The sequence below is a fragment of the Mustelus asterias genome, chromosome 2 (genome assembly GCF_964213995.1).
Source record: "Mustelus asterias chromosome 2, sMusAst1.hap1.1, whole genome shotgun sequence".
Classification (NCBI taxonomy): domain Eukaryota; kingdom Metazoa; phylum Chordata; class Chondrichthyes; order Carcharhiniformes; family Triakidae; genus Mustelus; species Mustelus asterias.
Genome location: NC_135802.1, coordinates 27,434,640 through 27,447,701, shown reverse-complemented (window position 1 = coordinate 27,447,701; position 13,062 = coordinate 27,434,640). Strand labels below are relative to the sequence as shown.

Sequence of the window (13,062 nt, the reverse complement as noted above, 5' to 3'; positions counted from 1 at the left end):
TTGTCTCAGAACATATTACACATTTGTCCCTTGCACACACATATATATTTCATATTAAGATTACATGCGCGATACTAATGAGCGAAGACGACACATTTCGTTGAAGTTCTCTCTCTCTCGGCGTGGAGGCTGATTCAATTTACTTAAAAATGATGGATTAACGCCTCTGCTAAAATAATAGAGCGAATGCTTGTGTACACTTGTAATTCCAGAGCCACTGTACCTTTCTTTGTCTCAGATGTATTGGTACCTTTCTCTCTCTCTCGGCACACACAATATCTGTTTCTCCCCCACACAGTTCTTACTCTTAGACCTACTTCCCCTTCACGATTCTCCGTCTGCTCCCCTCTTGTTTTTTGCACGACGAGCCTTTCTGTCTCAGCCACTTTACCCTCGCGCGCGCCAGCGGCACACTTTATTCATCTCTCACACACAAAGGGATTTTCTTCCGGATACTGTTCGAGACACATTGTGTCCTTTTTATTTCCTCCAGTTCTATCTTTCCCTCACAGGATACATTGTATCATTCTCTCTCGCGCAGATGTATCATTCTGGCAGGCGGATAAATGGTATCGCTCTCACACAGATACATTGTATCATTGTCTCGGGACGATACATTGTATCTCTCTCTCACTCCCGCACACACAGATACAGTATATTTTTTCCCACCTCTCTCGGACATGTTTCTTTATGCCTCACATTATTTTTTCTCTCAGTCCCTCCTCCTCCTCCTCTTCCTCACCTTTTGCTCGCTCCCTCTAGTGGTTGTCCCGGCGGGCTCGCTCCCTGCGCGAAACCCCCTCCTCCTTCCCCCCCCCCCCCCCCCGCAAGCCCGCCAAACCCTCCAGCACGCGCGCGCGCCGTGCTGTGCTCTCCTGGAGCGCGCGCCTCTGTGCTCTCTCTCTCTCTCTCCCCCCTCCCCTCTCCTCTCCCTCTCTCTCTTCCTTCCCCCCCCCCCTCCTCCCCTCCCTCTCTCCTACACACAGACAGAGCACACACACGCAGACATGGCGCTGGTGTGAAGCGGTGGAGATTCCCTCCCTCCCTCCTGTACAATATCATGCATCTCCTTTACCTCTGTGCAAAGTGCTGAAGTGTTGGCCTCCTCATTTTGGACACAAAGAGGGAGAGAGAGAGAGAGAGAATGGCGGACCGCAGCATTGATAGTCTAGCTCTTCCTCTCGAGGTGAGGGCGAAGCTAGCCGAGCTGGATTTGGAATTATCCGAAGGTAAAAAGCGGATTTTTTTCTCCCCCTCTCGCTTTCCTCCCTCTCTCTCTCCCCTTTCGTTTCATGGGCTTCTCTCCTCTTCTATCTCCCATACTTTCTCTCCCTCTTTATCTTTTTTGTTAAATCAATGCCCGGACCTTGGCTTTGATTTTTTTTTGGTTGTTTATTTGATTGCAATGTATTAATGATACAGCGTTGCCTTTCAGCTGACACTTCATTTAGCGGTGAAACCGAAGGAGGTGGAAAAATGATATTAGGGCTGGGTTTTCTTTTGCTCGGTTAACGGTTCTACGAGCAAGGCTTCTTTGATATGTTGTTGTTGGAGCTATTATTTCATTCTCGTTCCGATTTGGAATGGAAAGGGCAAGGCCAGATTGACATCTTTGTGTGAGTGAAGAATATGTGACCGTGGCGTTAATTCATATTCTCTTACCCCCCCCCCCCCACCCCCCCGTGTGAAATATTTGTAACGATTTATGGACCATCCCAATGTATTTGCCAAACTTGAGATTGCAGCATTTCAACAAAAAAAATCATTGAAGTGGAGAGCCGTGTTAATCAAGTGTGTGTACATGTTGTGTAATATATAACAAACAGATGTTCGGTTTAGCAATAGATCTCGACAGTGTACTGATGGGAGACTGTATAATTTGAATGTAAAGGCAGGAAGACGGCATACTCCAGCACTTAAATCTTTGACATGACGGAAAGGGCTGAGAGTGGGGAAATAACTCGTGTGCCTTAAGGTCGATGTGGCTGGCGCTGTGTGGGATTTGATGTTGCCATTTGCACTGCCAGTTTGTAACACCGACGTGTACTGAAAATAATAAGTTTTTCCAAATTTAAAAACAGGGGTGGCCAAACAAAAAAATCCTCTTTCTCCTTTTGTAGTCTTCCTTTCCTGCTCATACTTGTGTCTGTCTGTCTGGGGTTATGCGTAACGTAACGCTCGTTTTATCCCCTAGCCTGGGACGGACACACACACACACAAAACCGTTTCTCTCTCTTGAAGAGAATTGGTCGTGATTAAATGTCTTCCAGTTTAAAATCGACGAGTGAAGGAGTGTGGAGCTCATTAATGCGTGCGATACTTGTAGATTTTTGGCTGTCTCTCTCTCTTTCCCCCCCTTTTTTTACAAGTGCTGGCTTCGAGATAAGCAATCCACTGGCTGCCAGTTCGCATCTTTTTAGGCACATATTTACCACCGTGTCCCTCCCTTAACAGCTTTGTGTGTTACCCGAAAACTGGAATTGATAGAAGCCAACAACTTGACAGCAGAGGGGATTTGCCCAGTTGGTTTGAAAAAAAAAGGTCAAACTAACGGCTTCGCCCGTCAATTTAACCCTTTGCGTGTCGGTTCTTTTCCCGGTGAATACAGATGTGCATCCTTCATTCGGGTACGGCCACGCATTCAAATTTTACTCGACCCTCGGAGGGAAACTGATCGGTTTTAACTTTGTTTTTATAAAAATATATATATACTTATATACACGATTCGTTTGATGTGGCTTCCTTTTTGTTTGGTCATGAGATCTGTGGTCCAGGAGTGACATTCCAAGCCGTTGGGCAGGGACTGTGAACCGCACCGGATGTTTTTTTTGGGGGGGGGGGGGGGTGTTGAAATCTGATACTTTTAACGGCGTGCGGTTCAAATCCAGGTGTGACACTGTGATCGCTTCTTCAGTCGTTTCCTTTTTGTCCACATTCTCGCGTGAACGTATGTGTGTTGTGTGTGCGCTTTGGCCATGTGTCACTCTGGGCAAACTTTGACACTAAGTGTTTGGGAAGCAGCAAGTTTGCTCCGACCCTTTTATGGACTGAGCAGTTTTTGACATTGTATCGGTTGGACCAGCCCCCAAAAGAAGCCTCGCAACTGAAATACTTAACGGTTGGATTGGGCGCAAGTAGGAAGTGAAGGAGTACCCATTTGCTGTATTTTGTGTGTGTGTAAACACATGACATGTAGCCGTTATTAATGACGTTTATTCTACAGTCTGATTAGCTGGCAGTTTTGAAATAGTCCATATGTGACCTCCACACTTCGCCTTCCCACTGACTGCCGGAATATAAGAATTTTATAACAGCCCATCTCACGGCGGTTCCGATTGCTGGAGTTTCGAGTAAAAACCTAGCTAGTGATTTCCCCCCCCCCCCCCCCCCCCTCCCTCCCTCCCTCCCTCTGATTTTTTTCCCCCCACTCTGATTTTTTTTTGCTCACCAAAGTTGTGTTCGTGCCAAAATCCGTTTGAAAAGAATTATCCCGCCATAAATCGCCCCTCCAAAATATGCTGCACGGTGGCTTGCACTGTCTCTCGTGTCAGCGAAAGATTCAATGTGGCTGTTCCCACTTGTGCGGGGGGGGGGGGGGGAAGAAATAAAGAAACTGGCGGTGACAGATTTATTAGGGCAAGCAGGCTTACCTGCAAATAGAAATAGTCATTGTGATTGAGCCGATAGGGCAAGTCGAGCTGCTGTCCTTTATTCAAGGATAGAGAGATTATCCAAATGAGTGCTTTTGAAGTGTATTGATGCTGCCAGTTTCCGCATTAAGTGCGCAGGTGAGTTCATCCCAACCGTACTTTGGACGTGGGGAACACACCTGACTGACTTAACTTGCTGGACCAGTTTTGCTTTGCTTTGACGCGACACTGACTTGTAAAATGCTCGGGTTGTCCACTGGATCCCATAGATATTTTGCAAACCTACCCAACCTTTAAATTTCTTCTCCTCCTCCTCCTGCAGAATTCTGACTTTTTTAGGAGGCACTTATCCCTGAGTTCTCTCTCAAACAGGAGTTTAAAAAAGCAACCCAGGCCAGAGGCAAGCAAGGTAAACCAGGTTCTACCTGGCTGGATTGTGTTTCACACCCTTCCCTCAGATGTGAAATGCCACCCTGATGCACTATCAATCAAGCAAAGACTAGTTTGTATGCAAGAACAAATAGGCTTTTATTAGCAAAAGACTTGGAGCACACCCATGCCGATGAACTGGTCCAGAGACTGAGGCAGGGGGTGGGGAGCAGTCACCTTTATACCTGGACCGGGGAGGGGGGGGGGGGAAGAGTCCCAGGCAGGGCCGGCATGGGCATGTCCAGTCATGTCACACACACACACAGACAAGCTAACAGTGGTTTACCACGCACCGTGATGTCCCAGCCTTGGTTTGAGCAGGTGTATTCAAATACACAAACCATTGCTGCTGACTTTCCTGTGTTCTTCTTCTGTCTCTTCCACAAATATTCCAATCATGATAAATGAATATTATAAACCATGTCACAACAGATAGGTGGCTGATGGCTGGTGCAAACATTATGGGCTGAAGGGCCTCCTCTTGTGCTGTAAAACCCGATGACGACGAGCAGTTTTCATGACGAGATGGATTGCATTTTAATAAATAATGCTTGGAAACCAATAGTGCATGGGATTTCCATCCAAATAGTTAGCAAAATTGCCAAGAACGTCTATATTAATAATGTTGCACCAGTCTTGTGTGTATGGTACTCTGGTTACCTCAGGCAGTATTGGGGCCCCAATTTTTTTGGCTTCCAAGGGTAGAGGTCACGATTTAATGGAGGTGGTGGGGGAGGCGCAAATGCCTTTTTTAATCGGCCACTTGATAGAAACTGGTGAGAAACAGATGGAGTTTAAAAGGGGTATCGAGTGGATTCAATGGATTTGTGATCATTGGAGAGTGTTGCATATGCCCAAATTGTGACCAGTGCAGAAAAGAATAGTTCCCAGGTTTATGTATCAATGGGCATATTGTTTCTGAAACTCAGCAGAATGATTGATACCAGAATGATTGGTTATTGCCATAATTAGAAGGTCTTAGCAAAATAATATCAAATGAAAATCCTACTTTGTTTCCAGGATTAGTTATAAATGTACATACTTTTAAACTTGGGAGGAATCCAGGGAGAGGACTTAAATGGGCACTGCCTACCTTGCAATGTACTTCTAAAAAAAATTGTTTATATATTTGCTAGCAAAGAACAAAGAACAAAGAACAATACAGCACAGGAACAGGCCCTTCGGCCCTCCAAGCCCGCGCCGCTCCCCGGTCCAGGATTGAATCCCGAATCCAGGATCCCCGCCCAATTTTCCAGCCTATCTACATACCAATATCCTATCCACCGAGCTGTCCCTCACAGCTACGATGCTTTGTTCATTACAACCTATTAACTTACCCCCACCCCCCCATTCCAGACCATGTGATCTCCAGGGAGAGGCGAAAACCCAGAGTGAAAAACCCCAGGGCCAATATGGGGAAAAAAAATCTGGGAAATTCCTCTCCGACCCCCTGAGGCGATCGAAACGAGTCCAGGAGATCACAATGGCCCCGATCGGAAAATGCTTCCCAACCCTAGTCATTTCCACTTCCACGAACACCATATGAATTCCCTGCCCCCGAGACAGGTTCCCAACTATCCGCAGTCTCACTCTGTACTGGCACCAGCAAGATGATCGTAGAATGAAGCCTTGAAACGAGAAACCAGGAACAATTAGCCCGCGCCGCTCCCTGGTCCAAACTAGACCACTCTTTTGTATCCCTCCATTCCCACTCCGTTCATATAGCTGTCTAGATAAGTCTTAAACGTTCCCAGTGTGTCCGCCTCCACCACCTTGCCCGGCAACACATTCCAGGCCCCCACGACCCTCTGTGTGAAATATGTCCTTCTGATATCTGTGTTAAACCTCCCCCCCTTCACCTTGAACCTATGACCCCTCGTGAACGTCACCACCGACCCGGGGAAAAGCTTCCCACCGTTCACCCTATCTATGCCTTTCATAATTTTATACACCTCTATTAAGTCTCCCCTCATCCTCCGTCTTTCCAAGGAGAACAACCCCAATTTCCCCAATCTCTCCTCATAACCAAGCCCCTCCATACCAGGCAACATCCTGGTAAACCTCCTCTGTACTCTCTCCAAAGCCTCCACGTCCTTCTGGTAGTGTGGCGACCAGAACTGGACGCAGTATTCCAAATGCGGCCGAACCAACGTTCTATACATCTGCACTGCTTCTACAACAGCTGAAGACCGATTTGATCTTGTGAATGCAAAAGCATCTTGCTTGTCATCTTGTGTTAAATGTTTAATGTATTCTGCCAGTGAACTTCAGTGGAAAGCATAGGAAATTGCACTGAATTGAGGAGTCCCTGTTCTGTGGTTCCTTTTGCAGTATCATTTTAATGTTTCAGATTTGTTGATTTCTCATGCTTTGTTGATAAGATGGACAATGTACGGATCATTCACAGAAACTGTGTAGTAAAAACAGAATGCTTTTCTTCCCCTTGTCCTTTTGAATGGACCTTTCATAAAACAGTAGCTTATTTTAAAATTGTACTTTATTGTTTTAATTAAAATGGATATTTTCATTTAGACCAATTAAAAACACCAACCAGTTCTTGTTAGTAAATTCAATTCAGTAGCTAAGTAGTGTAAAATAGAAATATGTAAACATGGATATAAATGAAACAGGTCTATTGTTTAAAAAGCTCACTGAAGTGAAATTCTAAACAGCTTTCAATAAAAAAGTTGTAATTGGATACCTTGGTTTTTAAAAAAAAATTCTACTTTTTCTTGTTTATTGAAGAAAGAACTTCCACTTATTTAGTACCTATTGCAACCTCAGGATGTCCCAAAGCATTTTACAGCCAATAAAATGCTCTTCGAAACGCTGCCCATGTTTTAATGTAGACATGGAACAGCCAATTTAAGCACAGCAAGATTTCACAAACAATAAAATAATCTATTCAAGCAATGTTGGTTAAAGGAAAATTGTTGGCTTGGGTTCAACCCTAGACGGTAGCCGATGACCCAGTTTAACGTCTCATCCAAAAGATGGCATCTCCAATCGCATAGCACACCCTCAGTTGTTGCGCTGATGTGTTAGCCTAGATTATGGGCTGCATTCTTTGGAGTGGAGATTGAACCCACACATTTTCTGACTGGTCCACCGAGTTACCTAATCAGTTCTGACTTGATACAGAGACTGGTATGCATTCTTTTTCCAAAAAGATTTTTAGAACCTGGGAGAAGGCAGATGTTGTTAAAATAAAACAGGATCTGGCCAAAGTTGACTGGGAACAGCTCCTTACAGGAAAGTCTGCAGTGGGGGCATTCAAAAAGGTAACAGGGAGAGTACAGATCCAACATGTTTCACATAAGGGGCAATGTAGGAGCAATGAGTTCATGGAACACTGGATGTCTAGAACAATTCAGGACTGGATAAGGAAGAAGATATAGACTTTTAGCAAGTCCAAAGGGAGCAATTCAGCTGTGGCCCTAGAGGAATATAGGAAGTGCAAGAAGGAACCTTAGAAAGCAATTGGCAGAGCAAAAAGTGGGACTTGCGAACAAGATTAGGGAGAATCTTAAGATATTCTATAAATACATTAAGGGCAAGTGATTAACCAGGGAGAGAATAGGGCCCATTAGAGACCAAGGGGGAAATCTGCGTGTGAAGCCACAGGACATTGGAAGAGTGTTAAATGAATACTTCACATCGGTCAGCATTCAGGCAAAGGAGAACATAGGTACAGAATTCAGGAAAAGGGACTATGAGGACTTTGAACAGTTTGACAAAGTAAATGTGGAGGTAGGTATAGGAGACTTTGATGGGCTTAAAAATGGAAAAATGCCCAGGCCTGGATGAATTGCATCCCATCAGAGGCTGCTGTGGGAGGCAAGGCTGGAAATTGCAGGGGCTCTGACACAAAATTCCTCTCTGGCCATGGGGAAAGTCATGATGTGGAGATGGGGAAAGTGCCAGAGGACTGGGGGATGGCTAATGTAGTTCCACTTTTCAAGAAGGATGATAGAGACGAACTAGGAAATTACAGACCGGTGAGTCTCATGTCAGTTGTAGGGAAACTATTGGAGAAAATTCCAAAGGAGAGAATTAATCTCCACTTGGAAAGGCATGGGTTGATTCGCGATAGTCAGCATGGCTTTGTTAGAGGGAGGTCATGCTTAACAATTTTTTTGAAAATGTAATCGAGTGTGTGGATGAGGGAAGTGCAGTTGATGTAGTTGATATGGATTTTAGCAAAACCTTTGGCAAGGTCCCATATGGGAGACTGAAAGCACATGAAATTCAGAGAAACATGGTGAGATGGATCCGAAAGTGGCTTAGTGATAGGACACAAAGGATGGTGGTAGAAGGCAGTTTGAGTGACTGGAGACCAGTGTCCAGTGGTGTACTGGACCTTATTGTTTGTTATATACGGTAATGATATAGATGATGATGTGGGAGGAATGATAAGCAAGTTTACAGATGACACCAAGATTGGTAGGGTGGTCAATAGTGAAGAAGGTTGTAGGTTACAGGAAGATTAGATGGGTTGGTCAGATAGGCAGAGCAGTACGAGATTGTATTTAACCCTGATAAGTGTGAGGTGATTTGGAAGAAGTAACAAGACAAGGGAGTATTTAATGAATGGCAGGACACTAGGAAGCTCAGAGGAACAGATGGATCTTGGGATACTTTTTCACAGATCCCTGAAGGTGGCAGAGCAGGTGAATAGGGTAGTTAAGACATATGTGACACTTGCTTTTATCAATGGTGGCATAGAGTATTAGAGCAAGGAAATAATATTGGAGCTGTTCAGAATGTTGGTTTGGACACAGCTGGAGTTGTGTGTGCAGTTCTGGTCACCTCACTATAGGAAGGATGTGATATCACTAGAGAGGGGTACAGAGGAGATTCACCAGGATGTGGCCTGGGATGAAGCATTTGAGCTACAGGGAGAGACTACATAGGCTTGGATTGTTTTCTCTAGAGCAGAGAAGGCTGAGGGGGGACATGATTGAGGGATAGGGACACGGTGAATAGGAAGCAGCTGTTCCCCTTGGTTGAGGGGTCAATCACAAGGGGGCATAGTTTTAAGGTAAAGGGCAGGAGATTCAGAGGGGATTTGTGAAATTTTCTTTTAGCTGAGGATGGTGGGAATCTGGAATGTGCTGCTTGGGAAGGTAGTGGAGGCCGGAAATCTTGCAACCTTTAAAAAGTATTTAGATGAGCACTTGAAACATCATAACATTTGAGGATATGGGTCAAGTGCTAGGATTAGCGTGACTTTTAGTGGTAGTTATTGTCGGTGCAGTCTCAATGGGCCGAAGGGCAACTCTATGACTCTAGTGCCTGTATTTATGAATTAATTCTTTTTATTGCCAATACTGCAATTTAGAAATGGAAAAATATACATAATTTAAAAGACCAGTCAAGGTAGCTGGCAATCCCGAGTCAGTGGTGGATTGGGGCAGGGGAGTGTGTGTGTGGGGATTGGGGTGAGGAAACACTAACATTCTGAGAAACTTTACTAAACATGGAAAAATTAAACTCGCAAAATCATTTCCCACTAAGTTAAATAGGAATTAATCAAGGGAGTCTTGAAAAAAAATTTTGAAAGGTGAAGTAAAAATAACTTAATGGATTTTCAAATGCTAATGTTAACAAGCCCATAGATTTTAAAAATGAACATTTAAAAGGATTGTTTGGAGATTGTCTATGCAAATCATGATGGTGATTTTGTTCTTTTGGTTTGGTTTTGATTCAGCAGCTATCCTGTCTATTTGTCTTCCCCCTTACTTTCATAGAACGATGGTGATTTAAAAATGAGCTGCCATGACTAAAGTGCTGGATACTGAGTCACTCCTTGCTGGTTTTCAGTGCTGGGGGCAAAGAAAATCACCATTGTATGTTTTCTCAATTTGACAATCCAAAATCCATCTATTTTTTGAGTAGCGCTGTTTTCAGAAGCGAGGAGGAGTATAGAAACATCATAGGAACCACCTGCTACGCAACATTTTCATCAATCCAAAGTCCGTTCAGATATTATGATATGGAATGAGCAATGAATATTTAAGAAAAACACAATTATTTGGGTCATCTTTGATCAGATGTTTGGGTCATTGTAATGGAAGGAGCATAACATCTGTTTGGGGAAGTTCTTCAATTTTTGTGTGTTTTGAAAGTAGCTTTTTATTAATTGAATCTGAAAACATGCGTCTGTTGCACTGTACTCTTTTTAGACTGCCACAGTAGCCATTGTGTGTCATGTCAAATTTATTCAAAATCCCCACCAATCTTAGATTAATTTGTTCTTGTTGTGCTCCAGCAAACAATTGCACAGTTTTTAGCCATGTCTAAATGCATTCGTCAGTGTTAACCATAATGTAACATATAATGTTACTTTTCTGGCAATCAGTTGTTTGATTATTGCTTGTACAACTGCAGTGATTGCATTGGAGTTACTATTCCCTCAATTTGGGCCACTTCACATAATAACCGAAAGGAATATCCTGATTGTACATGACCTTCAAATGATCATTGACATAAACACCCACCAATCTCCACATTGTTCCTGAATCTCTCTCCCCCTCTATCTCTTTGTTTTCTCTCTCTTCTCTGTGTTCTCACTTTCTCTTTGCTCTCATTTGAGCTACCTTTCTCTCTTTCCCTACCTCTTCACTACTCTACCTCTGTCTAGCTTCAGCTGTCTCCCTCCTGCCTCCCCACCCTTTTAAGAACCTCCTTAAAGTCTACCTCTAACCAAGCCTAAACTATCTCTTCAGATGTCTCCTTTGACTCATTGTCAATTTTGTCTGATTATCCTTCTGTAATGGGTCTTGGGACACTTTTTTTTCTATTTTAAAACCACCATATGAACTCACATTGTTCATGTCTGTTGACTATGAATGGAATAATAGTTTAGTTGTGATGTTTCCAATGTCAAATGATCTGATTTCATGGAAAAATAGCCACTGGTACAAAATACCAGATGGTTGACAACAGTTGTGGGTTCATACACCAGTATTTGCCACTTCCTTCAGCAGAAGTAGTAAGAATATTGATGAACAAAATCTATTTGAGAGTGGTTCTCAAAGAGTGACTTCATGTTGGGATGATTACTAACCTCGTCATGGAGACCCTTTACTAAAATCACTGCCTCATCCATTTTTTATGTATTGAAAATTAAGTTTCTTTTGAAAATATTGAATCCATGACTAGTTTTGTTTTTAATTTGCACGACTTTCATGAAGATTCATACATTTTGTGATCTTGTTTTCTGATGTTCTGATTTTTGGCTGGTTATTTATGACCATGCACCACGGGTTCCACCTAATACTTCTGTTTTGGGGTATTAATCCAAAATTGATTTTTAAAACAAATAAATCTATTAGTTCAGACAAGGCATGTTCTTCACAAAACAATTCAAATCAGTCATTCTGACAGTGATCTAATTGTAATTGAAAATTCATTAGCACAAGACAACCAATGCAAATTAGTTCAAGTCTGGATAGGGATTTAAATTTAATTAAGCAAGATTGTAGAATTGTATTGTGTACACTTGCACTTCAGGTCACTTATCTTAACATTGTGAGAGAAACCCCTTTTGACCTTGTATAAGGAGAAAATGGCAGCATAGGCAATGTGACTTTTGCACAGTAAATCATTGTATTACTTTCGTCAAACATCAGAAGCCAGCGCAGTTGTGCAAGTAATGTTATGTGCTGCATGTTAACATGAGAATTTTATATTGGATCCATGTGAATTGATCAAGTTAATTTATTTTGCAAACTATTTTTAGGAGCAATATTAAAAATTCTTATAGCTCCCTCAATAAATGAACATGTGGTGCGGTGCTTTGGAGTCCTAGAGACTTAGCCCATTGATGTAAGCCTACTTGTGACACTAATAAATAAACTTACTTGAGGGCCATTCTTTGTGCTTTAGCCCAGGGTAGTTCTTAGAATCTTAGAAACCCTACAGCACAGAGAAAGGCCATTCGGCCCATCGAGTCTGCACCGACCACAATCCCACCCAGGCCCTACCCCCATATCCCTACATATTTACCTACCAATCCCTCTAACCTACACATCCCAGGACACTAAGGGCAATTTTAGCATGGCCAATCAACCTAACCCGCACATCTTTGGACTGTGGGAGGAAACCGGAGCACCCGGAGGAAACCCACGCAGACACGAAGAGAATGTGCAAACTCCACACAGACAGTGACCCAAGCCGGGAATCGAACCCAGGTCCCTGGAGCTGTGAAGCAGCAGTGCTAACCACTGTGCTACCGTGCTGCATAAAAGGCACATGGGGGATGAGCCTTGTGGGGTGAAAACATCAGAAATATTTGTATTCATCCCGAGGATTTTGTAAATCATTTGCTCACGATTGCTATACATCTGAGCCAGTCAAGTTTTGTGATCATAGTTGGTGAAGGAATTGAACGTGTGGATTGTTTTGATATTTTTCCTGATTGGAAACGGGGAGGTTCCAGTTCATTTGGAAACTGGTTGACGACAGAGAGAGAGATCTCGAAAGAAATTTCAAGGCCTGGGTACCATTCATAGTTTACAAAGAACAAAGAACAGTACAGCACAGGAAACAGGCCCTTCGGCCCTCCAAGCCTGTGCCGCTCCTTGGTCCAACTAGACCAATCGTTTGTATCCCTCCATTCCCAGGCTGCTTACCATGATGTTCTGTGTGGTTTGCTGCACAGTGTTCGTGCATATACTGTCTCAGATTTTTGTTTCTTTAGTTTCTGATTAGTTTGATGCAAATATGGATGAATGTGTGGAATATAGTAACATGGTATTTGGTTGCAACAAATGGCAATTTACTGTCACCTTCTCAAGGGTGACTTGGGATGAGGTGGGGTGGGGGCAAGCAATAATAGTTTCACCAATGACATGCCAAGGAATGCTGGCTTTACCAATGAAATGTCATGAATGGGAGGGGAAAAGGGACGAATTTCACCATTTCTTAGCCGAATGCATGATAGTAATTAGTGTGCATTTTCTTTTCTGGTGAGTTCCTT

General features: G+C 43.2%; 1 protein-coding gene across 1 annotated transcript in view; it reads left to right on the top strand.

Moving 5' to 3' along the window:
• The first annotated feature begins 985 nt into the window (after window positions 1–985).
• The window catches only part of LOC144506541 (disco-interacting protein 2 homolog C-like), a 581,001-nt gene continuing 568,924 nt past the window's right edge, over window positions 986–13,062 (top strand). The window contains exon 1 of the mRNA XM_078232798.1: window positions 986–1,229. Coding sequence (XP_078088924.1) covers window positions 1,145–1,229 — 85 coding nt within the window. The 5' untranslated portion in view covers window positions 986–1,144. The remainder of the gene's footprint in view (window positions 1,230–13,062) is intronic.